Source organism: Cebidichthys violaceus, unplaced genomic scaffold (genome assembly GCF_023349555.1).
Source record: "Cebidichthys violaceus isolate CVI_PGR_0920_01 unplaced genomic scaffold, fCebVio1.0.p SCAF_16, whole genome shotgun sequence".
NCBI classification, from domain to species: Eukaryota; Metazoa; Chordata; class Actinopteri; order Perciformes; family Stichaeidae; genus Cebidichthys; species Cebidichthys violaceus.
In genome coordinates this window covers 13,637,251-13,662,780 of record NW_027176329.1, presented here as the reverse complement: position 1 = coordinate 13,662,780, position 25,530 = coordinate 13,637,251, and the positions used below count along the sequence as shown (strand labels likewise).

The window sequence follows — 25,530 nt, the reverse complement described above, 5'->3', positions numbered from 1 at the left end:
TTACTAAGTTTTATCTTTGAATATGAAAGCAAAGGAACAAATACAGAGAGGCATACAGTGCTGTAAAATGCACAAACATCCTCTGATTCCTTCATGCTTTAAAGCAGAGGTCTTCAACAGGGGGTCCGCGACCCCTAGGGCATCCGCAGAGGTACTGCAGGGTGTCCGCAAAATTTTTGGTTGATGAGACAATTTTTTATTTTCTTTATTTTTTTTCCACAAATTTAAAGGTCTTTAAATACACACTAACATGAATCCAATGAATGGATACATGGAGGCAGAAGATGTTATCTTTCAGTCAGAAATGCACGCATTCAACGACACACAGGAGCTCTCTCAAGTTGGGCACCGGTTCACTCACAGCGCGAGACTAGCCTGGACCTGTCCCTCCAAGCCTCCTGCACACAAAGAGGAGGACCCGCCCCTATCGCTGCTGTGCCAATCACGAGGCCTCATGTTACACGCTGGCCCTGTCAGGTTCCCCGTGATTGACCGAGAGCCTATTCAGTCCCCAGCTGACTAAGATCCCAGACACAAGGACGCACACTGCAATATTATTTGAAAAGAAGATACTGTTGTAAAATTATTTTTTTTAATTAAAAAACGACATTTACTTCACCCACAAATCCTTGTGCAATCATTTGTGCAAGGTATTCCTGGCTAAAACACTGCAGCTCCTATCCAAGTGTATGGACGTTATTACGAGCGAAAATGGATCGTTTTGTAACTTGACCAAAAAACATGAATCTGTCCATTATTTTAATAGTTCAGTATTGTATGCAAGATAACAGGTATGTTTAAGCATGGCAGTGGTACTAATAGGCATTCACTCATTTTTTTTCGTTTCCGCATTTATGTTTAAAATAAAAACATCAATTTGAATAGCTTGTATGCATGATTATCATGCAATTGACAGACAATGTTGATATTGGCATTGGTATCAGTTGAGAAGGTGTGTTCATAAATGGCAGTGGGACGGCCACCCTACTCACTGTACCTTGCACATTAAAAAAATAAAAACATGAAGATATGAACCTGTGTATTATTTGAATAGCTTAGTATTGAATGCACAATAACAAGGTATGTTTATACATGGCACTAGGCCCAGTTTAATATAAAACGCAGTTTTATACAATATATATAGTAAGGGGTCCCTGCTCCATCTCTCTGTCAGTTTGGGGGTCCTTCGCCTGAAAAAAGTTGAAGACTCCTGCTCTAAAGTGACTCAAACCTGAACTTTTTTTAAGAAACATCTGTACAGTATTTGATACATTTTGAATTCTATAAAATACAATGCATGCAATATTAATTCAACCTTTTCTCCTGTACAAATGGAGATCTTTAAGGCCAAATGTATATTCTAATATCTTGAACGTTCACAGAACAAAGCACATCACTTGATTCTTAAAAAATTATCAAAAGCTAATTTGTTTGGAGTTTGTAAAGAAAAAAGTCCAATTAAAAGCACTGTACTGGCAGAATTCTTAGTTTGGTTTTAGAAAGTAAAGAAACTTGATCATATACATCTTATTAATTAATTACATTCATATAAGGACAGATAAGCAGATATATTAAACATTGAAGACTCAATATTAACCGTGTCATGACTACCGTCTTGTTCTACGTTACCTTGAACTGTCAATTATACCTACAATCATGTAATTATATCAAGTTTATTATTCAACATTCGCAAAATCAGAGCTTACCAGGTTTATTCAGCTGCTGCTCAGACCAAACCGAAGAGTGACCGAGAATCAATCGACTGTTTAAATAAAAATGACGCCTGATTTTCCTAATAGATGTAAGACAGGTGCGAGGCAGCCCAGCAAAACCAACAAACATCACACCCTGATTTCCATAGCTGCAGAGTTTCGGTGTCCATTAAGGTTCGGCTGTGACACAGTCAGGTAGAGAAAAGAAAACAAACAGACGCCAATAATCTATGAAGTGTTTGTCAGCACTGAGAGTCATTCAATGTGCAGGAGATCCTGCAGACCACACGGTGTCAGTGTGCCCCGTAACACAGCAGACACCCACTGCACCGGAGAGGCCTTGAGTAGTAATATTACATACAAAAATAAAAGAAAGACTTGTGAAACAGTAGATGTTGGGTTTGTGAAGTAGGATTTATTCTTACTTGAGTTATCGATCATGAAGATTCGTAAGAAAGTGATTTTCTTTAGTTATTATAAAACACTGTTAACCATCGTTAACCATTTATTTCTTTTAAGAAACCATCATGCTAACTCTGTGTGGAGATGATTCCACAAGAGCAGATACGTTATGTGTGTTGCCCATATAAATCTAATCTAAAGGCGTCTTCCTCAATATCCTCTGTTGTAATGTGATGACACACAGAGTATTTATTGATCGAACTAAAAGGTAAGAAACAGATCAATCAGATGAAAGAGATGAAGACTTATTTATTGACAAATACACAAAAATAGATCACAAAGCAGAACTTTGAGTTGTTCACTAACAACAACAACCTCCGTGGTAAACATTCCAGTATGGCTTCAGTTACATGGATTAAGACTCATAAATACTTATAAAACCTGGGAGCAAAAGTGTGTAAGCCCATTTAGTTTTACTATAAGAGAGCAAACAAATGAGTAGATAACGTAATGTAGGGAACCATGTCAAAGAGCCTGTATGATGAACGTGGATAAACAGAGCACATGCTAGGAGAATAAATATGAAAATACAAAAAACAAACATTAAAGAATTTATATATTTGTATTGCTGTTCACTGTTATTACGTATTCATCGGGTTCGAGGCCTTCTCAGTTCTTTGAGAGAATACCGGCATGTTGCATAGCTTCCAGGCTAGCTTTCTTCTTTGATAAAAGTCAAAGCAGTATTACTGTAGCCAACAGTTTACTGCAAAGTCTATGTTATTTTAGAGTCAGTATGCAGAAATGACTGGTGATCCATTTTCTAAGTCTGGTCTTAACTGTTTTCTCTCCTGTGTTTATGAATTAAGAGCAGGTGACAACATTTTTCCTAAAACTTTATTTTTTTCCAATGCGAAACAGGTGGGAAAAAAAACTTGCAATACTCATTATGACCACAAGAGGCTAAAGAGCACCACTACCCCATGCTCTAAATAGCTCTAAAATAAGTTTTCCTCCACAGGAGTTTTAATTTTCATAACTTGGTAGAACACTATATATGTACCTTGTGTTTAGAGTACATGGAGAAATTAGAACTCCTCTAGAAGAAAACATGAATGCTCTGAGTACTGTTGGTACTAATTGTGAAGTGGTTCACTACAGCCTCTTGTGGCTGAAATTAGTATTACGACCTCACTTTCGTCTCTGGCCTCCCGTTGTTTTTTGTACTGTACGAGTGCATAACGACATAAGAACTCTATATGAGGTTTGGGTAACTTCGAATTATCTGAAAAGTTTTGCCATTGTTGTTACAAGACGCCTAAATGGAATAAACTACTGGTGATACCATAAGTTTAGTGGTTAAGTGCTTATTGTTGATTGCAAATACAGAAAATGTATTCAAATTCTTAATCGGGGTGACCGTGGCTAAGTGGAGAGCAGGGCCGCCTTTCAATTAGAGGGTCGGCGGTTCGATCCCCGGCTCCTGCTCTACTAGTCTCATGTCAATGTGTCCTTGAGCAAGACACTTAACCCCCCAAAAAATTGCTCCCGTAGCTGCGTCTACGGTGTGTAGAATTGTAAGTCGCTTTGGATAAAAGCGTCTGCTAAATGACCGTAATGTAATCATCTTAACTTAATTTGTCCAAACAAATGCTAACAAATTAGGATTTAAAGTGAGACTCTGAAACTTTTGAAAAAAATGACACCTTGAAATGAAAAGTTGAACTCATGAGAAATAAAACACACCTTTGATCAATTCAATACACTCAGGGGTTTTGTTGCTACAGCCTCACTTGGTCTGGTATGACCAGTAGCTTTTGGTGGCTGATGGCAATTCTTCAATTGTGCTACAGTTACACCATCTTTTAGCATGTAACATTATCCCATAATTACCATTTGTTGCCACTATTCAGCAAACGGTACATTATCTTGCTTTATAAAAACGTTTGCTGGAGAACAACTGAAGCCAAACTCGGGCCATGGCTTTCTGTTTCCAGTCAAGAAGGCACTTCTCTTTTGAAACTGTGTCTCTGAAAAGTCAGATATGCAAACTGAAGCACTACAGATGCTCTATATACAAATTACATAACTCAAAAGGCACTGAATCATTTACAAACTGCAGCAAAAAAAGACATAAAAACATGTTTTGGTCCTCTAAAAGCATATATTGTTTTGCTGGGGGCGGCAGGTATGGTTGCTAAAGTCAGTCATGTGATGTATTCCTCGGATCACTTCTGTGTAAAGGCATTATATATGTAAAAACAAGGCACACATTGGACCCTGGGTCATCTGGACTATATATTTACATTTGTTCTCTTTGCATTTCCTTTTTTTTTTTTTTGCTGCTTCCTGCACGCTGTAGTCCAAGCATGAAAAGCACAACGTCAAATCTTTTGTTTGGTGTTTCCCGTGTCAGTTTTGTGCGGACGGGAAACTACGCGTGGCTGTGGACGGAGATGGTCGACAGGTCGTTCCTGATGATCTCATTGACTGCAAAGGAAAAGAGAGAAAAGGGCGGTCAGTATTCATGACCTCCACATGATGTCATGCAGAGGGAGCGCATGGACAGTATAACGCTGCATGTAATATCTTTAAAGCCCCTTAAAACCTACTTTTCTCAGTTAGCTTCTTGATAGTGATAGTATCTGACAAGGACACTTTTTTTTCTAAACTTCTTAACATTAATGTTTACTAAACATCTACAACTAGTTTTCAGGGTCTTCCAAAAATAACCCTATACAGTGGATTTGGCTAAAAAGTTAGCTAACAGTTGCTAAATTACACATCCAGCAGACCAGTTAGCAACATTAGCATTCAATAGTTACTCTCCTTTTAGTTCAGATTTCAGGTTAATATCTGGCTCTTAAGATGCTAAATGTTCCACTTTGATAACCGACTGGTTGCTGACTTTGTCGGTTCGCTGTTTGGTGCTTAGCAGGTAGTGTGCAGTGGTGAAAACAGCTGCTTGTTACAAATACAAAGGACACTGATGAGAGTGGTTATGAACCGCAAAACCCAAAACAATGAGCCAAATGTAGCTGATGTAAAAAAAAATATATATATATATATATTTTAGTGCTTTAAAGTTCCGCCACAGGGAATACAGTTCTCTGAGCTCTATAGGATCTGTTATTTCCTCTGAGTCAACCTAATAGAATCACTTTATATCTGAGATCCCCAGACCGTTCTTTATCAAGAGAGATGATGCAACCTCCTGCTGTCTCTAAAGGATCCAGGTGCACTTGTTTATCTGTTTTAATCAGCTGTGTTCTTTGGATGACGGAAGAGGGGGGGGGGAGGATCCAAGAGCAACTGAGCAGGCGGACTGAAGCTAAACCAGGGAAAAATATATATATATAGGTATCAATGTTCTGATAACAGAGACATGAGGACATATCACTCACATTTTTCCCCTCTCTAAAGGGGATTGAGCGGGTTCATTTTTCATTAGCTTTCACCTTATCGGTGACCTCATTTATCACTTTGAAGAGATAGTCTCCACAGATTCTCCGTCTCTAATCAGCTTCTCACTTTTTCTAATCAGCCTGCAGCTTCAGGATCAGCCCCCCCCACCCCTTTTTTTTTTTCTTCTTAGATCTCACAGAGATGAGAAACGTGAGAGGGGAAGGGGAACACCCCTGGCCGGATCGGGCCTCGGAGAAACCAAGGGAGGAATTCCCTCCGACTGACTAGACGCTTGGAAAAGCAGCCTTCCTCTCCACACAATGGAATTACTTCTTTTTTTTTTCTAAAACGTTTATTTTCATCGCAGGCAGCAGAGCAGCCTTTTCCCTCGCAGAACCAGCGCTGACACGGCAGCTTCCTCCCATAAATACCCGTCGCTTCCTATCACCAAAACAGACACCAAAACAGACAGGGGTGTACGTGCCTCACAAGTAATGGAGGAGGCTTGGTGAAAAAAAAAAAGTGTGGGTGCAAAACGCTCTAGACATGAGGTTCATGTGTTTGGCCTCGCTGATCGACTGCTGTTACAGCAACAGGAAGACCTCTCGAGCGGCTTGATAAGCGCAGTGCAGCGGCTACCTCACATGAGCGTGTCACAGAAACACATGGACACATTGAACCTATTATGTGACTACGAAGACAGGGTGAGATTCACAGCAGTGTGTCTTTGTGAAGAACTTGGCGGCGTGGAAGATACTCGTCAAGGCGACAGCGTCATTTATACGCAGGTGCTCTGAATCACTTCGTCTAAATTTAGCAGAGTGGTCCAAAACCCCCCAAAAAAACAACTCATCATTCACGTTCAAAAGTTTATTCTTAAAGGGGAACTCCACCAAGTTAACACAATGTTTAATGTCGTATGTGGTTCTGGATAAAAGTTTTCTGAGCAAATAACATTGATTATGTTGGGCTTGGAGGCTACACCAAAACAAAATTGTGCTATTCGTTGCATTATGGGAAATGTAGGATCTGGTGATTTTGGAGCTTGACGTGTACTATAAAACTATTTCAGCCTCTGCTGCTCTGATTTAGACCATTCCCTTTCAAATCTGTCTCATGTGAGGCTCTGAACTTTATGGAGGTGCAACATAAATCACTGGAGAACCCCTTTAAAAAGGATCCAGCCGGTGGTTTTATTGCATCAAGTAGAAATCACGTATCATTGTGCCAAGCTTCTACATTGCTTTTCTACCCTGCAGGCAGCCATTGGTCGCCATTATGCATCAATTGCTCTAAATATTTTTGCACCGTTGCTCTTTTTTGTTGTTGTTATATTTTGTGCGGTAACGCTGTTGAGAGCAAGGATCACAGACACAATAATGGTGCATTCAAGGACGCTCATAAATCTAAAAGTAGGCTGCCCAACAAAACCCTTTTTTTTTTAAACAAGAAACAACAATTTATGAAAATATCCATTTTTGCTCAACTTTGTATTAAAATCAACATAAAAATGTCTGCTATTTGTATTTGTGTTTTACATGCAATGGGCTAAACTAAAACATGCAAAACCGCTGGTGCTGAACATTATTTAAGGATAAATGAATAAACCCATCTGTTAAGAGTGGAGAGAACAGAAGTGAACTGCAGCTAAACTCTCCAGACTTTAGCTGCAGTTCCTTCGGGATCAGTAGCAACTCTGAAATGGTACCAGCAGGATTAGAATGGTTAATGTTGCTGTGTGTATTGTAATGCAGGATGCTTTCTAACACAGCTCATCATCAAGACAGCATGCCGCCACCAGCCATGTGAACCAAAACATCACCAAAAAGACACACGTGAACCAGAAGAAATAAACACTCTAACCTCATCTCCACCCTCCTACAGCGTGTCGTTCCGCTGCCATGTGTGCTGTTCCCGGCCCAGACTGAACTGACTGACCTCCTCTCCTCTATTTGATCTGGCTTTGACCTCCTGCGCATCTGGAGGTGGAAGGATATGATCGTTGAGTTCAAGAACCTCAGGGGGACGTTATTACAATGGCTTCTCAGCGCGCACATCGAGCCCGGCTGTAAATTTCAGACATCGTCAGACCCCGACATCATGCTATGGCTTGTCCGGTTGCTATCAGGTAATTTGCCTTACGCGGCATCGTGAGCCATGTGTGGTGGACCAGCTTTCACACGTCAATGAAAGAGTAAAAAGACAGAATTCAGTAGATTATCCTGATATAAAACGAAGGAAGGCCGAGGAGTAAAACTCTTCCTCTTTTTGCCCCACTGAGGACACCAACATCAGCTGTTTATGTGTCCGTTACCATGGCCCACTTTTCATTGTGCCGTCACATTTGACGTAGAGGATCTAATTGGGAAAAAAAAGGCAATGTATTGATCTCTAAGTGTGTTCACAGCAAAGTCCTAAAAATAGGCCCGGCACCAGTGTGACATCTGTGTCATGTGTTCTCCGCTCACATCGATTCGTTCGAGAGACAGGAGAGCGTTCAAACAAGCTAACGTCCACTGAGTGGGATAGTAAACTCTGGGGTGTCATTCAGAGAAATAGAATTGAATTTTGATTGAAATTTGAGAAAAAAACCCAACTTTTTAAAAACATTCTTTTTAAGGTATGTGTGATCTTGAAAGAGCCGCTGCTCAGTTGCTGTAGGGATCCCTATTGTTGTACAGAAATATGATTAAAATGAAGAAAATTATAAAATAAGTTAAATAAAGCAATCTCACTTCGATGTGCATTTAGCAACTTTTCTGGAGGTTTCCATCACATCACATGATCTCCATCAGATAAAGGAGTTTGTCCAGTTGCTCAAATTTTCACATTTTCTTTTAGGACTTCTCGTTCATGTTAAGGTTCTAAGTTCATTATTGATACAACTGTGATGTGAGCAAAAGCTCCGGAACAGCTACTAAACGGACCTTAAAGTGATTAAAGCTGATGTTTCCAGGGTCAATAAGGAACTTCAGCTTTTAAGCCCACATGGAGGAAAACAAAATGTCGAAATGTGAAAATCTACAATCCCCTGACATCTGGTCATAACACCATCTGCTGAGGAAGATCATGCAATATGACTGAAAGCTCTGGAACAGCTACTAAATGGCAGACGTAGGACCAAAGTCACAAGTAAGTCTCAAGTCTTTGCACTCAAGTCTAAAGTCAAAACTGACAAGTCCCAGGTCAATTCCCAAGTTCTAAACTTTGAGTTTTGAGTCCTAAACAAGTCATAATGTGCTCCACACATGTAATTTTCAACCTCCACAAACAAAGTGGATCTGGGGAATTATGTGTGGCTGGGAATGAATAGCGTTAACATTAGTCGACAGGAAATGAATTGATTCATGGCACACTTTTTCAGCAAAATACTTTTTAATCTTTGGGCTTGAAGGAAGGTCTCAAATATTTTCAAGTCTAAAGGCTCAACACGGAGTGAAGTCACGAGTCATTGGCGAAGTCCAAGTCGACTTGCAAGTCTTTTTTGCTTTTGCCGTTTGCTAAAGTCGTCAAATTTGTGACTGGAGTCTGACTGGAGTCCTAGTCATGGGACTCCAGTCCACACTTCTGCTACATGGACCTTGTGGTGATATTGTTTACTGCTGTTTCCACGGTCAAGAATGAACTTCACACTTTAAGTACAGCTGAGAACAGAAGGTATAGGAAAGACTGCTTAAGAAACAACAGAAAAAAATTGAATAATCCATAGACAGTTTTTTCATTATTTGTGATATTCTTATAACGCTGTCACTCTTTGTTCATACTTAAATTAAGAATGAAATGAAGTGCTATAACCCCACAAACGTCTTCGATAGCCTGACTGCATTGCTATTAATTCAACACAAGGCACTGCACTAAATTTGTCTCAAAAGTTGGGGTTTGATATGAAGTAATCCAGGAACTGGTTTCCTGTCCCATGGAGGTCCACAGCAGCTGGACCTGACTGATACAGCCCGGCTCCCTAGACCAGGAAACCCCCGACAAACGAGGAACTCCCAAACAATTAGCGGGCCGGCGCTGTTTGTCTCATTAAGGGATGAAACGCGTCAACATGAACCGGCACTGAAACAACACAATACTGCAGGAGGAACCGGCGAGATATATATATATATATATATATATATATATATATATATATATATATATATATATATATATATATATATATATATTAAAAAAACCTCTCTGAGCGCTGTGAATAAATCAGCTGAGGGACCAGAGCTGAGACAATGAGAGAATAATAGGCTGGGGGGCAGAAAACACCACAACACCCCCACCCTCTTTACTGCCACGTCAAGTCCAGGCCACAAGCCACGAGATGTTCTTGGCCCACATAATCAGGCTCCGACTGGGTTACTGCAAGTCAGTCCCACAGAGCAGTTCTGCAGTTCACCACATGCTCTGCCAACTATTTTTTTTTACCCCAGGTGTTATTCAAAAAAAGAAAATGTCTGCGGACAATAGCTTTTTGTAAACTTTGTAGGCTTTAAGGTAACGGAAAAATAGAAAGGGAGAGGCCTTCAACGAAACATTACAATGAAAATATTTTTTCATACACGTAGAAAAATAGCTTGAACCTAAAAGCCTGAGCAAAATAGCTTCAGCTAGACGCGCTATGTATATACAGTACATGTGTTGCCTTGTGTTTATCTGTATTGTCACTGTAAGATAAAGTTAGAATTAAAAGTCAGCTCTGTGGTCATTGCTGAGGCTGTAGTTTTTGTTGTTGTCGTGTCGGATTGTGATAGACTGTAAAATGTTTCTTTAAGCCCCTCCATATATTCAAATGAAGTGGACAAAATATTAGAAACACCTTCCAATTCAACCCCATCACAAAGTTCAGCACCAAATGTACAAATTGAGTAAAAACAGCTCGGAAAGTTAATAAAGTAGGAAAGTTAAAGTGGTCTCTGCCAAAACTGAACTTTTTAAAGGGGACATATCATGCTCATTTTCAGGCTTATACTTGTATTTGGGGTTTCTACTCTACTAGAACATGTTTACGTGCTTTAATGTTCAAAAACCACTTTATTTTTCTCATACTGTCTGTCTGAATATACCTGTATCCACCCTGTCTGGAACGCTCTGTTTTAGCTCCTGTCTCTTTAAGACCTTCTCGTGAAAAAGATACAGTCCAAACCACTCATAAAAAGACCATATATGTGAAGTCGGGATGATAATGCCTGTAAATCATACAAACTATAGCTTCTTTTTTGACACGTGTGGCTGCAAATGATTTGAGGAACAAAGTGAGTTTTACTGTATAAAATCAGTCAGATGCTTCTCACAAATACTTCTCCTATGATCCCCCAAAGTCTCTGCTCATCAATCGTACTGTTCCGACATCTAACAAGGCCACAACACGCCATAAAAAGCATTCCGTAATGCTTTTTGGCTCAGATCTGGGTTCAGAATGCACACGTTTTGCTCGTGTTACCTCACCGTTGACAAAGATTCGGCGGCACACTACCGTGCAGTATAACGTATGGCTTTGGCCACCTCTCCCTCTCCCAGGCCGTCCTCTGAGCCAAAGGGAAGCATGCAAGCCTCTCCAGTCAGCAAGTTTTATGGCAGCGTGGCCGGCCTCCATCTCCCTCGGCCTCAGCAGCGGTGGACTGTGCACCCTGCAGCATATGTACCTCCGGCTCGAGGCCAGACGGCACCATTCAGACTTTCCATGAGAAGACCAGGAGGAGGGATACTGATTAATACGAGAGGGCTCCACAAACAGGAAAACGATATCAGCTCTGATTACAGACACCTGACTGTGTCACTTTTATTTAAAAGTGAAGTTTACTGCAGCTACAGGACAGGATGAGTGGTTGAAGGTTATAATACATAATTGAGTCAAATTCTTCTCAAAATTAAATTAAATTGCTCTATATTACATAAATAAATTCCAATGATTAATCTTGGTTTCTGGCAGTAATGCACAGATGATGATATACTAAATCACAGCGCATAAACACAAACATGATCCTACTTGTATTTGTAATAACAGTCAGAATATCGTGATTATTAATGAGCATGGCCGACATGAAATCACAGCAACGCCACACCTGAGCGAGACCATAAAGCAAGGAGTCGTATGAAACGCTGCCAAAGGTTTTAATGAAGTGAGAAGCCACGTTAAGTTTGGAATGCTTCGTATACTTTCCGTCAATGTGCCAAAGAAAACAAGTGTAATCGGTGGGGCCCAGCGCTGCAGAAATGTCCGTTATGGTGGTGACGGTGGCGTACTTTAAAACTCAGACTTTAACGACACCTGATTTAAGCCGCAGAAACCCTCAAGAGACACGAGCACCAGTTTTGAGTGTAATCAAATCTTTAGCTCGAGCCGGCCAAATAATCCCCACAGACGGGGGTAACAAGTGTTAATACATTTACCCAGACTGCTCAGAGGAAGTGGCATGAGAGCAGTCTGAGTCCCGAAGTCTGCGGCCCAATAACAGCGTCTCACTCGCCATCACCAGGAAGCTCGGCCAGACGATTCAGTGGGGGGGGGGGGGGGGGGGGCTAGTGAGGGATCAAAGCCTGCTGATAGCTGATGGTTATTGATGCTTCATCTACTCCACTCCCCTTCCTCCACGGGACTTACACACAGCTGGGGACTGTTTTCTTTTCGCCTCGGGGAAGATCATTTATCCAATTTATTTCAAATCACCATGGAGCATGCGGCCCGCGAAACCTCAGCGGAGAGAGCGGAGGGCCTGAGCAGTGAGATCATAAAGTTTGTGCTCCTAAGAAGAAAAAAAAGCTGCTCTCTGTGAGATAAATAAAAAAGCGGTCACAAAAAAAACCCAGTATTCATTATATTGTCTCATTCTGGGTTTACAGCCGAGTATATCAAACACTAGACCACCGGGTTTCTTTGATCGAATTACCTCAGAATTGAGACGACTGGGAGAAAGCTCACAGCGACGGAAAGCCACAAAAGTGAGAGAATTGGTAAAGAGACATTATAAAATGCTGGACTTTTGACAGCCTCTAATCTCATAAAGTATAGGACTCGCAACAGCAGTGATGAACCTTTCGGCACAGTCATCCCTCCCACATCAAGCTACTCCTCCTACAGTGGCCTGTAACTGACACAGACAGTAATATCAGGGTTCCACAATATTGGCAATGTAAAAAAGAACTACAGAGGAGGAGCTATGTCGGTGCTACTACAATAAACATGTCATCTGATGTTTATGGGGGTTTTTTTCAGCCTTTATCAGGTCAAATGTGTTGCAATGTTTGTTTTTTCCTGCATTGAGAAAAAAGTTTTAGCAATTTGAGTAAAGACACTTATTTGCTTTCTTTCCGGCACATTGTCGTTTTTTTTGGTCTTCCATTTTGTTTCGGATTAAACAGACGACCCATAACGTGTTTAGTAGCGTGCTTTAGAGGTGCTGGTCAGGGGATTCTGTTACCTTCAGATAGAGCCAGCAGCCTTTTCCTTCCTGTTTCCTGTCTTTATGCTAAGCTAGGCTAACCAGCTGTGGTAATAAAACTCTCATTTAACTCTCAACAAGAAAGCAAATGTTCCTAAAATATTGAACTACTCCTTTAAATGATGGAGATTTACTCTGAAACAAATGCTCCATATTGATAAAAAATCAGCTGCAGATATATTATGGGGCACAATTAAAACCTTCTTGTCTTGGTAATTAGGGGGTTGGACGGGTTGTTCTATTCATATTTGTATCGGTGCGCTAAATAAAAAAAAAATGAGCTTGACTTTTGTATAATTATAACAACTTTTTCACTCACCATCATCGAGGTACATCTGGTCCAGCTCCTGCGGTTCTTGTTTGATGCTGACAGCCAGCGTCGGCGGGCTGCTGTCCTCCTGAAGGGAACCCCGCCCCCTCGGTGGCACCTTGGGGTGTTGCTGAGCTCCTGGGCTGGCGTTGCCACTGCCCGGCTGGGCTGGTGTCACGCAGACGGCCGGAGAGAAAGGGCCGTCCGTCGGCGTGGAGGGCTGCGAGGTCGGGGGGGAGGAGGAGGAGGAGGAGCTGCTGGGTGGGTAGAAGCTGGGCAGCTGGTAGCGCCCGGGCGTCTCCTGGATGATGGAGACGTGAGAGATCGGGGACTGTTGGCCCGGGTGTTGGACTTGCGGGCCGGCGGAGAGGCACTTGGAGAAGGGCGGCGGCGACAGGTCGTGCAGTTTGGGACTGGTGCTCGGAGAGGACGAGGCGGGCAGCGGGGAGGGCTTGGCGGCCAAGCTGACAGAGTAAGGCCCGCCCGTCACGCACGGCCTGAGGTCAGAGGTCATCATCGGGGCCATGACCTGAGGGGGGAAGTATGGCTTTGGGTGCAAGGACAGGCCGCGCTGGCTGCACACCAGAGGGGCGTCGAAGTCGTCGCGTGGCTCCGTCTTTATCGTCGGGGCTGGGAGGGAAAACAAGAAGAAAGGAGAAGCTAAATGAGTAAAGACAAATTCCAGCCTTCCTGCAAGTGTGACTGAGTGAGTGGGTTTGTGGCTAGGATACCCGCTGCCAAACAAACACTCTCATCAATGAGACTCTGTGTCTGGGCCTGAGCTCTCCCACCCCGCAGAAAATATTCACAAAAGTAAAAAAAAAAAAAAAAGGGATGACTCATCAACACGAGAAACATCCAGCTGCTTCTATAATAAAATGGCTGTTTTCTTTGGACCCTGCTCTGGTGCTAATACCCACTAAATGTGAGATATGAAATATGCTGCTGCAACAGGGGCTTTATACTCAGCAGGGTTCGACAATTTAAAATAAATTACCGCTCGCTCATTGAGACGAAGAGAAGAAAGTTTAACTGAACTTTTTTTAAAACACAAAATGTAGCTGAAAAAGACAAAATGGAGGCTGAGGATGGTGGTTAGCGCGCAAAGTGACGACCAGAGTCCTGGCCATGTTGGACACCAAGGCTTTTAAAATGTGGTACGTCAATCTGTTGCAGCTCCCGACACCACATCAACACCCAACACGCGCCTCAGCCCGGTTACAAGGAAACGACAGCCCGGCTCTGACCCCGAGCTTCTTCACTGCATCACCGAACTGGATCGATTTCCAATTTTCTTTTGTGGTGAAGCTGTTTTAAATTACAATATGAAGCTTGGCCTTGAAATCCAAGCTTAAGTAGTAAATTACTTGTACTTTATTCTTCCTTCTGTGATTCTGCTTCTTATTTCTGGGCATTTTCAGCCTTTAATTCAACAGAGGTCCCAAGGCCGGAATCAAACCCGGGACTCTGAAGTTATTTGGCATGCAATGCAACCATTCGGTTAGCAATCCACTCCCTTAATCCTGCATTTTACTAATCCACATTGTTAATTTTGTAGTTGTTTATGTATATATATATATATTTATTTTTTTTTGGTTGCATAGGGAAATCGCGATACAGATATTTCTAACTTACAAGGGCGTGACAGGCTGAATAAGTGGCTAATTAGACTAAAAGGAGTGAAACGGAGACGTGTCAGGCCTTTACTGAAGCCTACAGTGTCAACAGCTGTAAAAGAGGAACTGCGACGAGATGGTTACAACAAACCGCAGCACTAAAATAGTACATGCACCCCTGTTTGGAGGGAAGTGCGTCTGCCTGCCTGCGGAGGAGAGAGGCAGATGCACATGTACATAAAGAGCGAAGGAAGAAGTTTGTCTTGCCGCAAAAAAGGGAGCGTGCCCCCGGGGTTTTTCCGGAGTGTTAAAATCAGCCGCGTGTACCGTGTGTCCCAAAATAAATCTGCAACACCTGCTGCTGCAAAGAAAAGTGACGAGACATCATTATACCTGAGATTTTAGAAAAAATCTGGGTTTTTTTCTCCAGCTGTTTCACATATTTTTACACTTTTTTTGACTTTCTCCTTTTTATTGTCCCTCTTGTTCAAGCTTTGGGAGCTACTGACCAGACTAGCCGTCTTCTCCGGTCCCTCCTCTCCTTTACACTCTCTGCATCCTGAGGACAATGCTCCACTTTCACAGCGGGGCACTCCGTCACCCACGTACAGGGCTGGGCCAGTTTGCTTGAATCACCGCTTTGAACCACCCACTGAATTTTTCGCTCCAAGCCTGGAGCGCAATTAGCAGTGGTTTTTACATTTCAGTTGGCGGGTCAGTGTTTATATTTAGCTTGGCAATAGGTTCCCTATTCAAATAACATGCTTTTCCCATGCCCCTCCACCCCATCCAACCAGCCCCTTCACAACCCCCACCCACCCCGCCCTTGTGCGTCCAGTCGCTGTAGTGTACAGGTATGGAAAAGAACAGATTTTATGGATTCTTTTTTTTTTTCTTTTAACAATGAAGGAATAATAGCATTGCTTTGTTCCTCCCTAGCAAACCACCAGACGAGGGGGAATACAAACTGTTTGTTCTCGTCTTCAGATGTGAAACGCTGGCTAAAATGTTTCTCATTAGTCTGGGGTATGAAAGGCAAAGGAGCAGTCTGAGGAGTGGTGAAGTGCTGCGGTGATGACAAGGAAGTAAAAGCGACAATGTTTAGAGGTAATAACGGGGTATTCTCTTACTTTGGTGACAATTTTGTATGACAACGTAAAGTGTAGGAAGCACCCTGGTGACAGCAAATGTCAGCAGAAAACTCTAATAGAAGAGGCTGTTTGGTGCATTGTGGCCATTTACACTTGTGGTCGCTCAGCACTACGTTCCATGCAAGTGCCTTAAACCTGCATTCTGTCTAATGTCCATCAGGGGGCGACTCCTCTGGTTGTATAGAAGTCTATGAGAAAATGACTCTACTTCTCTCTTGATTTATTACCTCAGTAAACATTGTAAACATGAGTTTATGGTCTCAATCTCTAGTTTCAAGTATTCTTCAATACAGCATGATGTTCATTTAGTAAATTATAGTCCATTTAGAGTCAAATAGACCATAAAGCAGGGTATGCAATAGGGCGGGGCTAACTTGTGATTGACAGGTCGCTACCACGACATTGTCCAGTCTGGGAGTTGTCCGTGGATTAGTCTTTCACTGTTTCATGTGCGTTTTCAGTTAATTGTAACATTTTGGTCGCCCAAAAATGTTTCATTCAGCATTCGGTTTTAAAAGTCTGTTTGGAAAATACCAAGATAGCAACGGTCAAAAACCAAGATAGCAACTGCCAAAATGCCGAACTTGAGGATCAAAACCATAGTCCACAAACCAATGGGTGACGTTACGGTGGCTAAGCTCACTTCTTATACACAGTCTATGGTCACATGATGATCACCTGCTGATGATAACGCATTGATAGTGTCCCTTGGAAATAAAAAAATGAACTGAGAGGTTTAAGACTAATTTGCCTTTGCAATCTGTTTTGGTGATGTCGGCCTTGTAAATTAAAGGATCTACATTTTCTTTCTTTTCACAGTGAGGGGCAGTTCAAAATGTCTTCTTTGGTGCAATTTAATCAAATAGTTAGCTAAAGCCGACAGGAGAAGCAGCTATACTCTGTAACATCCCTAAATGCAAAATTCACTCTAAGACTATACATTTATTTCTAGTTAAGCGTGAGAGTGTGTGAGGAGGAGAGCTTTACCACTGGCAGGGACGTAGGTGAAGCGCTGGTACTGACTTCTTTTCCTCTTGCCATTGCAGACGTAGAAGTTCACGTGGACCGGAGAGGAGAGTCTTTGGCTCCGATAGGGAGGGATTTCAACGAGTAGTGAATTCTGCAACAAAGAAAATTTAAATGAAGAAATGTATTCTTATAGTTTGTATAAACAAAAAGATAATTCCTTAATTATTGTATTGTATAAAGCTTTCTTATTTGATTCATGGTATAGGGTTTTCTATTTACTGTATACTTTCCTGGACTTTATTTGAATAGCTATTTAGCTTTAATTAAACTGATCTAGTTCTCACATTTTTTATTTTTCGTTAATCTCTGTTTTTTTTTTAAATATAAAAATGTGTTTCTTCATCTGGTCTGTATCTTGTGCAGCTGTAACACTTAATTGCCCCCTGGGAATCTATAAAGTGTTATTTTATCTTATTTTAAATTGTTGCTTGTTGCAAATGTCGATGACAAAGCATTTTCTGTTGGTGGCTTTGGAATGGAAAAGGCCCTCTCATACATACAAAAAGAAACCACACTGACTAAAAAAAATATGAATCCAAAAGGGGAAACCGAGCTTATTCATGATTCCTTTATAGATGGTTTTTGTTGTTGTTGCTTTGTCTTTTTCCAAAATATTAGTGCCTATTATTAGGCCTATTATTATTTACAGAAGGCCTGAGAGGTGAGTGATAAAAAACACAGATGGAAAAAGATTTTTTTACTTTTAGATTATCCTCGCAAAACCTTCTTTCCACCAGTTCTTAAGTCATAAAGACAGGAGAGAAAACAGAAAATGGATCATCAGAATTTTTTCCGGGCTTTTTCCGGGCTCAGGGCTTTCGAAATAATGTTTCTGTTTTTGTTTGCAGGTCAGCAAAGAGGATGTGAGGTCTAAATTGTTCTTAGTCTCCTTTCCTTCAAATCCATAGCCTGAAGTTGTGTGTGTTAAAGGCGGCGGATAAAATCTGAAAATCTGGTTCTAATCCCAAACGCAAGAGCCACAAGGAGACCATGAAGTAAGGTTATGGAGCGCCACAGTTGTTTGCACAGTGAATAAATTGAACTCGCGATTGTCCGGATAGTTTATTTCCTCAGCAGAGCTTCCTGCTGCCCGAGGAGAGAGCCAAGGCCAGGAGCGACCACGTTCATCAGCCCCATGTGTGAGCGAATGTAGAAGTCTGGGTGGGTTGGAGGTGCTGCTCAGTAGCAAGGGAGGAAGTCATCTGTCTCCAAAACTGTGCTTCGGAGGATGGCCGGCCCCGACTATATACAGGTGAGAGCTGACACACGTTGTATTAAATCACTGCAGTCGTAAAAGCAATCGAAGCCAGATGAGGCTTTTCGACTTCTCTTGATTCAACACAATCCGTCTGTCCTTCAGAGAATAAGCTGATAAAAACTCTGGAAGCGGTTCGCACGGCGTAAACCGTAATTGCGTGCAGGTGCGGCAGGAATATTTGCAGTGTTTCACTCGTGACGCTGCTGTCCAATATGTCAATTTATTTATTTAAAACATGCACGAGTGACATCATAATTCACTCACTTCTGAAAGTTTTATGTGCACACGGGTTGTTTTCTAAAATCATCTCAACCCGCTGAGGTCAGACTGCGCCTTCAATTTGTGCAAAAAGCAGGACAATCCACGAAGCTATAGTGCTGAGACGTTTTTAACCTGACAAAAGTAATTTCTCTCATGCGGAGGGAGGAAGATAACATGTGACAAATTGAGCATGAAGGAGCATTCTTGGACTCCTCAAGTGAGCGCTTCAAGGCCAGTCATCTGAGTTTATATGAGTCATCTGTTGCATCTAATTGAAAATAATTCTTAGAATTAAAACTGAATCACCCCATGTCTCTGGGGAGGTGTGTGTGGAGGGGGGGGGTCGTTCTGTGCAGGTGACAGAGGCAGTGAGGTATTCTGAATGTGCGGTTTGGTCCGCGTTGTGGTGGAGCAGCAGCCGAGGTTAAACCTGTCCAAGGCAGCGTCAGTGTTTAAAATGGGACCAGTCCAACAGACTGGGCTGAGAGGGGAGGGAGGCCCTTTGTCTATTCAAGCAGACAGATGGGTCCCAGCAGTCACTGTATATGTGTGTGTGAGAGAGAAAGTGTTTCGCAATGCGAAGGCACTGAGAGCAGGTGCACCGCCTCACATACAGACACCCTCTAATCCCCTCGTCTGTCTCCCAGACTCTCTCTCTCTCTCTCTCTCTCTCTCTCTCTCTCTCTCTCTCTCTCTCTCTCTCTCTCTCTCTCTCCCTCTCTCTCTCTCTCTCTCTCTCTCTCCCTCTCTCCCTCTCTCCCTCCCAGGCCAAGACGGGACGCACTGCCGAGCTCAAACTCCCCTCAGGATGGAGGTTGAACTTTTGGAGACCTTTTCTACACGTTTCAAACACAACACTGCTGCTCCCCCTTCGAGGGGGCTTCTGACCTGGACTGAGAAAATCTACAGTGCAGTTAGAAATCTGAGCGTGTGCTCTTAATGTGCTTGTGAATATCCCATGTTCATATTAACATTGTGTGCATTGTTTAAAGGAATAGCTCATTTGCTTTCTTTGCCGAGAGATGAGAAGGTCGATACCACTCTCATGTCTGCACGCTGAATATGATTGGGAGCTGGTTAGCTTAGCACAAATACTGCAAACACAGGGAAACAGCTAGCCTGCCTCTGTCCAAAGGTAACAAAATATGCATCACTTGAGGCAATTACTTTTGGGTTTTTTTAACATTTAGATTGAACCGACCCTTAAAAGTAAAGGGTTGAATCAGGCGCCCAGATGTATTCTAAATCTAGGTCCATGATTCAGAAATAAACATCAATTCTAATTATCTAAGTTACTTACTTTTTGTTTTGTTTTGTTTGTTGTTTGTTGTTGTAATACTCATTTCAGACACAAGAGGCAGAAGTACACCACTACCCCATGTTCTAAACAGGACACATATTCTTCCAGGTGAGTTTCAATTGTGAGGTAAGTTTCAATTTCCCAGTGCACTCTAAACACTATATATATATATATATATATATATATATATATATATATATATATATATATATATATATATATATATATATAAAAACTTACCTGGAAGAAAACATGAATGCTTTGAATGATATTTAGATCATGGGGCTGTGGTGCAATTCAGCCTCTTGTGGCAAAAATGAGTATTACAACACTTTATCCTGCCAAAAATATTTTTTTTACCTTCAAAAAAAGTATCCTGTTCTCAAGTCAGGAGAGAAAACAATATAGATCAGACTTACAAAAAACATAATTTGTTTTTACTTCCGTCTCAGGGCTTCCCTACGATTAGTTTGGTTTTCCAAGTGAAGACCGAATGTGTTTTGCCACTTAATTCAGTTAAATTTTTGAGAACAGCTGCATCGTTGTCAGTGCTTTAATCCTGAAATGAGACCGGATTCGTCACGATAACAGCGCCACATGTATCACTTACAGGCTTTGAGGCGTCTCGGTCAACCTTGGCCTCGGTCTCCCAGAGGTGGTGACCATCTGAAAAAAAGAAAAAAAAAAGAATTCCGTAATGACAAATCAAAAAATAATCCACCTACTTGGCTCCCAGCAGAAATGAAGAAATGGTATGAGCGTTGTTATTTTTATCGGTGACATCAGTGATATATAAAACAGCTACACGTCATACTGTCTGACCCGCCACTCGTAGGCTCAAATCCTCAGTCTAACAGACCTGGGACAGAAAGAGAGACGCAGACAGAGAGAGAGAAATCTGATGCAATCCTAAAAAAAAAACAGTCATAGCAAAGAGATGAGCGACCTCTTTCGTGGATGAGAGAAACCTTGACTTCATCGCCATGTGGAATCCCAACATGCTCCAACAGCTGGTGGGCTCGTTAATGCACGACGACTGGAAACTGACAACTCGACTCAACTTTCAAACCTCTTATTTCTCCTGTTCTCATAGGAATCTTTCTGTTATCCCCATATAATGATTGTTGAATGATACTGGTATTTGCTCTTTTTCTGGTAATGTGTTTTTTTTCTCTCTTAAAATGCCATAATAAAGAGGATCAGGCATTAAAAAAAAGCAAGGCATCATTTGAGCCGTCGGAAAACTGGCCTGTTAAAAAAACCGAGGTTGATTTGTCATTCTGCCCAGTGAGGTATCAGTAAAGCTATATTTTTACCAATTTACTAGACACACAAGGAAACCATTGCAATTTCTTTAGACTCATTAAAAGGCCCTATAAAAAGACTGTGAAAATGACGTTTTGTGGCAAGGAAACAGTAGTTTAAAGAAAAAAGGTCAGCTGTGGCCTAATTTCCTTGAAGAAAATGAACTGAGAAATGTGCCGTGTTGCTCAACAGGCTGTCTGCAGTTTGACAAGTGGAGCGTTTGAATTGAGCAGACAGCACAGTGCAGATGGAGAGCAGTTGTGAGGTGGCAGAGACGGAGGAGGTGCAGCTTGGCACTGACAGCTTCTATTATGTCTGAGAAGACACTGGAAACCTGTTTCCCTTTCCTTTCTTTCCCCCACAGCGTCTGTCAGCTGTGGATTGGAGTTGTAGCTGCTGCTCTCCAGGAAGAAGCAATATCATTTGTATCACCTTAAAGAAAATGAACCCTACGGAGGAGGATTGGTGCCGCATGTGAAAAGTTTATTTGGGTTCTGAGTTTAAAGTCAGAATTCTGAGATTCTGACTTTCTGACTTTAAAGGGGACATCATGTCATCATATCTTGCTCATTTTCAGGTTCATACTTAGTATTTGTTCAAAAGACAAATTATTTTTCCTCACACCGTCTGTCTGAATATATCTGTCTTCACTTTGCGCCTGAAACGCTCCGTTTTAGCGCCTGTCTCTTTAAGACCCCCTCCCAAAAAACCCCAGTGTGCTCTGATTGCATTGCAAGAAAAATATGGTGCACCTTTGCAACTGCAGTTATCAAGTGAGGATTCTCAGATGGGGAGCAATATATTGTAATGAGCCTGCATGTGACATATGAAGGGGTGCAAAATTGGATTGGCTCGTTGAATCACACGTTTTCTGATCCAAGCAGCCCACAAAAAAACTGATTGGGTTGTCTTATTTCACAGTTTGTGGGTTTTTCATGATACGTCCCCTTAATAAAAGTGTGAGTTTAAACTCAGAACTCAAATAAATGTTTCACATGTGGCCCTAATCCTCTTCTGTAGCACCCTTTACCCCCAAAAGAACAAAACAAACAACAAAACATGCTGTTTTGTAGCCGGATCTCTGATATTGGTGCACAAAATTTTTCATGGAAAAGGGGTAGAGATACAATGGGCTGCCATTACACCAAAAATGATATAGGAGACAACTGAAGGAAATGCATACTGCATAATGCAAACTCTGCAGCATTAAACCTAACCTTCAGAAGAATCCTCCAAAATACTGAAAACACATGGACATTTTTGCTAAAACAAAAGTACTGCATTTCACCACAGGGAACAATGGTGACTGGTGCACAACATCTGGCGCACCAGTGTGTGGTACTATGAATCAAACAGAACATTTGCTAACCATGTTGCAAGGAAGCCTATAAGTGTAAACAATAGAAATGAAAAGGAATTTGTCATGCAGGAAACTGTATTGTCCAATGGGTATTTTTTTGGGGCTTTTTCGTCGAAAAGGCATATTAAATATCAACAAGGCAGGTATGGTTCCTCTCACTTCTTGAAAACATTGTAATGATTTTATATCCTATTCTGACTCATACATCTAGTCATACGAGTTTAGAGAAGTAAAACTTTGACTTCACCCACTAAAGCCAACCAATGTCTTCCTCTATGAAATCAGTTCTCTCTCTAAAAAAATGTTGGTTTGACTAAAACTTCTGTTTGCCAGTCTATGTCTGTGTCTTCTTTCCCACTCTGTCTCTCGCTGTCTCTCTTCACTTTGGGAACCTCTCCAGAAGGGAAGCCTTTGCAGTCGATGTCAATTCACAGGAGGTAAACATGTTTTTCAGATCTCCTTCTATGTCTCTCTCTCTCTCTCTGTCTCCCCCCCCCCCCCCCCCCCCCCCCCTCTCTCTCTCTCTCTCTCTCTCTCTCTCTCTCTCTCTCTCTCTCTCTCTCTCTCTCTCTCTCTCTCTCTCTCTCTCTCTCTCTCTCTCTCTCTCTCTCTCTCTCTCTCTCTCTCTCTCATCATTTCACATCAATACAGAGATAGAAAAATCTAATTTAGCACTTTGTTTTCTGTGCCCGGCTACCTATTGCCAGGAAACTTCTCGAGAGCTGAAAAGCTTTGAATGTGTGGGATGCCTTTGTTTGAAAAGAGCGAAACGGATAATTGATAACCACAGAATGTAATTGATGACCACAGAATGTTCCAGAGTTATAGGGCAACATCTGCACAGCGCCTGCACCGATCCCGATGAAAAAAAACGTTAGCAGCAGTTACTCTCCGGCTCCCCTCCTACCCACTTTCAGCTCAATATGGTTTCTGACTCCCTGGCCCACTGTGCTGGATGATATCCAATATTATCGAAGTTAAACAACTCAGCCTAAAACCTCTCCCCCGAAACCGCCCCGACCATATAAACCCGGTACCCCTCTCCAACTCTCCCAACGCCCAAGCTCCACTTGCCTTGGCTGCGGTCCCAGCCTCGCAGAAGTCTTGCAATTCACATTTCGTTAGCAATGGTCTATACAAATCATTACTGCCTCAGAACAGACATATCACAGAGCAGTCAATGGCACAGCGGCGGTGTGTTGTACAGAGTCATGGCAGTCGAGGGGATCAAACAATATACAATACAGTTATTTGTCATGTTGGGTGTATGAAGGGAATCAAACAGCTCCTTGTGCTCCTTAATTGGGGCTGGGTGGAGTAAAACTTCGGTGCCCAGAGTGAAACAGCGGGGTGGCGTGTGCCCAAGACCTCATAACGTACAGCAAATATAAACACATGCTCTACCCAGGCCGGGCACATGTGGCATGCTGAAAGAGTTCCCTTGTCCTCTGACTGACGACTGAGACTTCTTCCTTCTTCCCACTCTGTAAACACGCGGACGTTGGAAGTTGCATGCAAGCTGCTGCGGTGCGGAAGGGGCGGCGACGGAGCCGAGCGCTCCGAGCCGATAAATGGCAGCGGTCGAGGACGAGATACTGACATCCGCTCTGCATCAGCGCTGCTCGCAGCTCCGGTGGCGCCTGCCACTTTCACAACGTCATCTGGACGCAGAGCGGGACTTTCATCGAGAAAATCAAACTCTGGGGTTTCTCCAACGGGCCTGCGAGTTTTATGAATCATGCACTGTTATTTATGAAAACATAATCCCTGATGTTTATGTGGCTGTAATTGATTTGTTGATGAAAACAGCCATTGTTCTCAGAAGTGTCAGAGGCAGCCAAACCACTGAACGGCTTCGAGTGGAAGTCATTGTTCTACTGGTACAATGGAACAGACGTTTTGTCGACCGCCCTACCCACCAAACAGAACCACTGCTCAAAGCTAGCGGAGCTAACCGAGCTACCACATGTTACATCACTGTTGTCTTGCCCACAGCTCTCATGGGGCTTAAAGGAGGATGGTTATCTGAAATGTTCTACAGGTAATTCCAGGCGCCATCTGGCAGCCCTGCAGCACGGTAATCCTCTCACAGTTCAATTTTCAGGTTCCTGTTACTTGTGCGGCTGCTCCGGCTGACAACTATTAAGATACAATTGGCTGTTTGACGCTCGAGCTCATCCGCTTACAAGAAGATGGACAGGTGAGGAGGATGAGTGTACAAAAAAAAAATGCGGTAACCCCGCAGCTGAGAAATTTGATAGCGCAGGAAAATGGTAATTCACTGTGATACTGAGTGCTGCAGCAGAGCAGGCAGCTGTCCTGCGCAACGGACCAGATGTGAAAGGGCTTTTTTCACAAGAGGGTTTCTCCTCTGCAAAGATTTCCTTCAGGATCTCCCACTGAAATTAAGCTATTATCAGTCATGGTGGGGAAGCCTCACTTAATTAAAAAAAAGACTGGAAGGAAGAGCGCAATCTATAAGAAAGAGGTAATAAACACGAGTACACTAAGCGTATCCACACACTTTCTACAATGGCCATGTTATAAAGTATTAAGCAGAACTGGATTCTAATTGGCTGGAGGGTGTGCATTATGGTCATATGACTTCCCAGTTGTGAAGCAGAAGCACAACCAGTTCTAAACCATAGACCACAAAAGTAACCATATTTGGACGAGAGGGTGGATTGGAGAGGAGTGAGGCCCTACATGGCTAGGTATCCTTAGCATAACAAACGCTAATGAACCAGCTAGCACCAGCGCGAGGCCAAGTACCGTTAGCATAACAAACGCTGAGTAACCGTCTAACACTACGATGTATCTGTAATACACATCAACTGTGAAAATAATTGTGATGCTAATTTCACCTAGCAAAAAAACAGGTTTGTTTGTAATCAAGCTTACTCTAATCGAGAAGCAGTTACACAGCCGACTCCTTCTTGTGTCTTTTGCTGTCGTACACCTAGCAGAGAGCTAGCAGAGAGCCAC

The 25,530-nt window shown here is 42.3% G+C and overlaps 1 protein-coding gene across 2 annotated transcripts in view; it reads right to left on the bottom strand.

Moving 5' to 3' along the window:
- Positions 1–2,403: 2,403 nt before the first annotated feature.
- nfatc1 (nuclear factor of activated T cells 1) overlaps positions 2,404–25,530 on the bottom strand; it is a 40,587-nt gene continuing 17,460 nt past the window's right edge. The window contains exons 7-11 of one of the 2 annotated variants that reach the window (XM_068711401.1): positions 20,491–20,546; positions 17,020–17,152; positions 13,275–13,895; positions 7,383–7,498; positions 2,404–4,604 (exon numbers count right to left, since the gene is read on the bottom strand). In XM_068711401.1, the coding sequence (XP_068567502.1) occupies positions 7,398–7,498; positions 13,275–13,895; positions 17,020–17,152; positions 20,491–20,546 (911 nt within the window). In that variant the 3' untranslated portion in view covers positions 2,404–4,604; positions 7,383–7,397. The remainder of the gene's footprint in view (positions 4,605–7,382; positions 7,499–13,274; positions 13,896–17,019; positions 17,153–20,490; positions 20,547–25,530) is intronic. The other variant, XM_068711402.1, reaches the window with a different exon arrangement.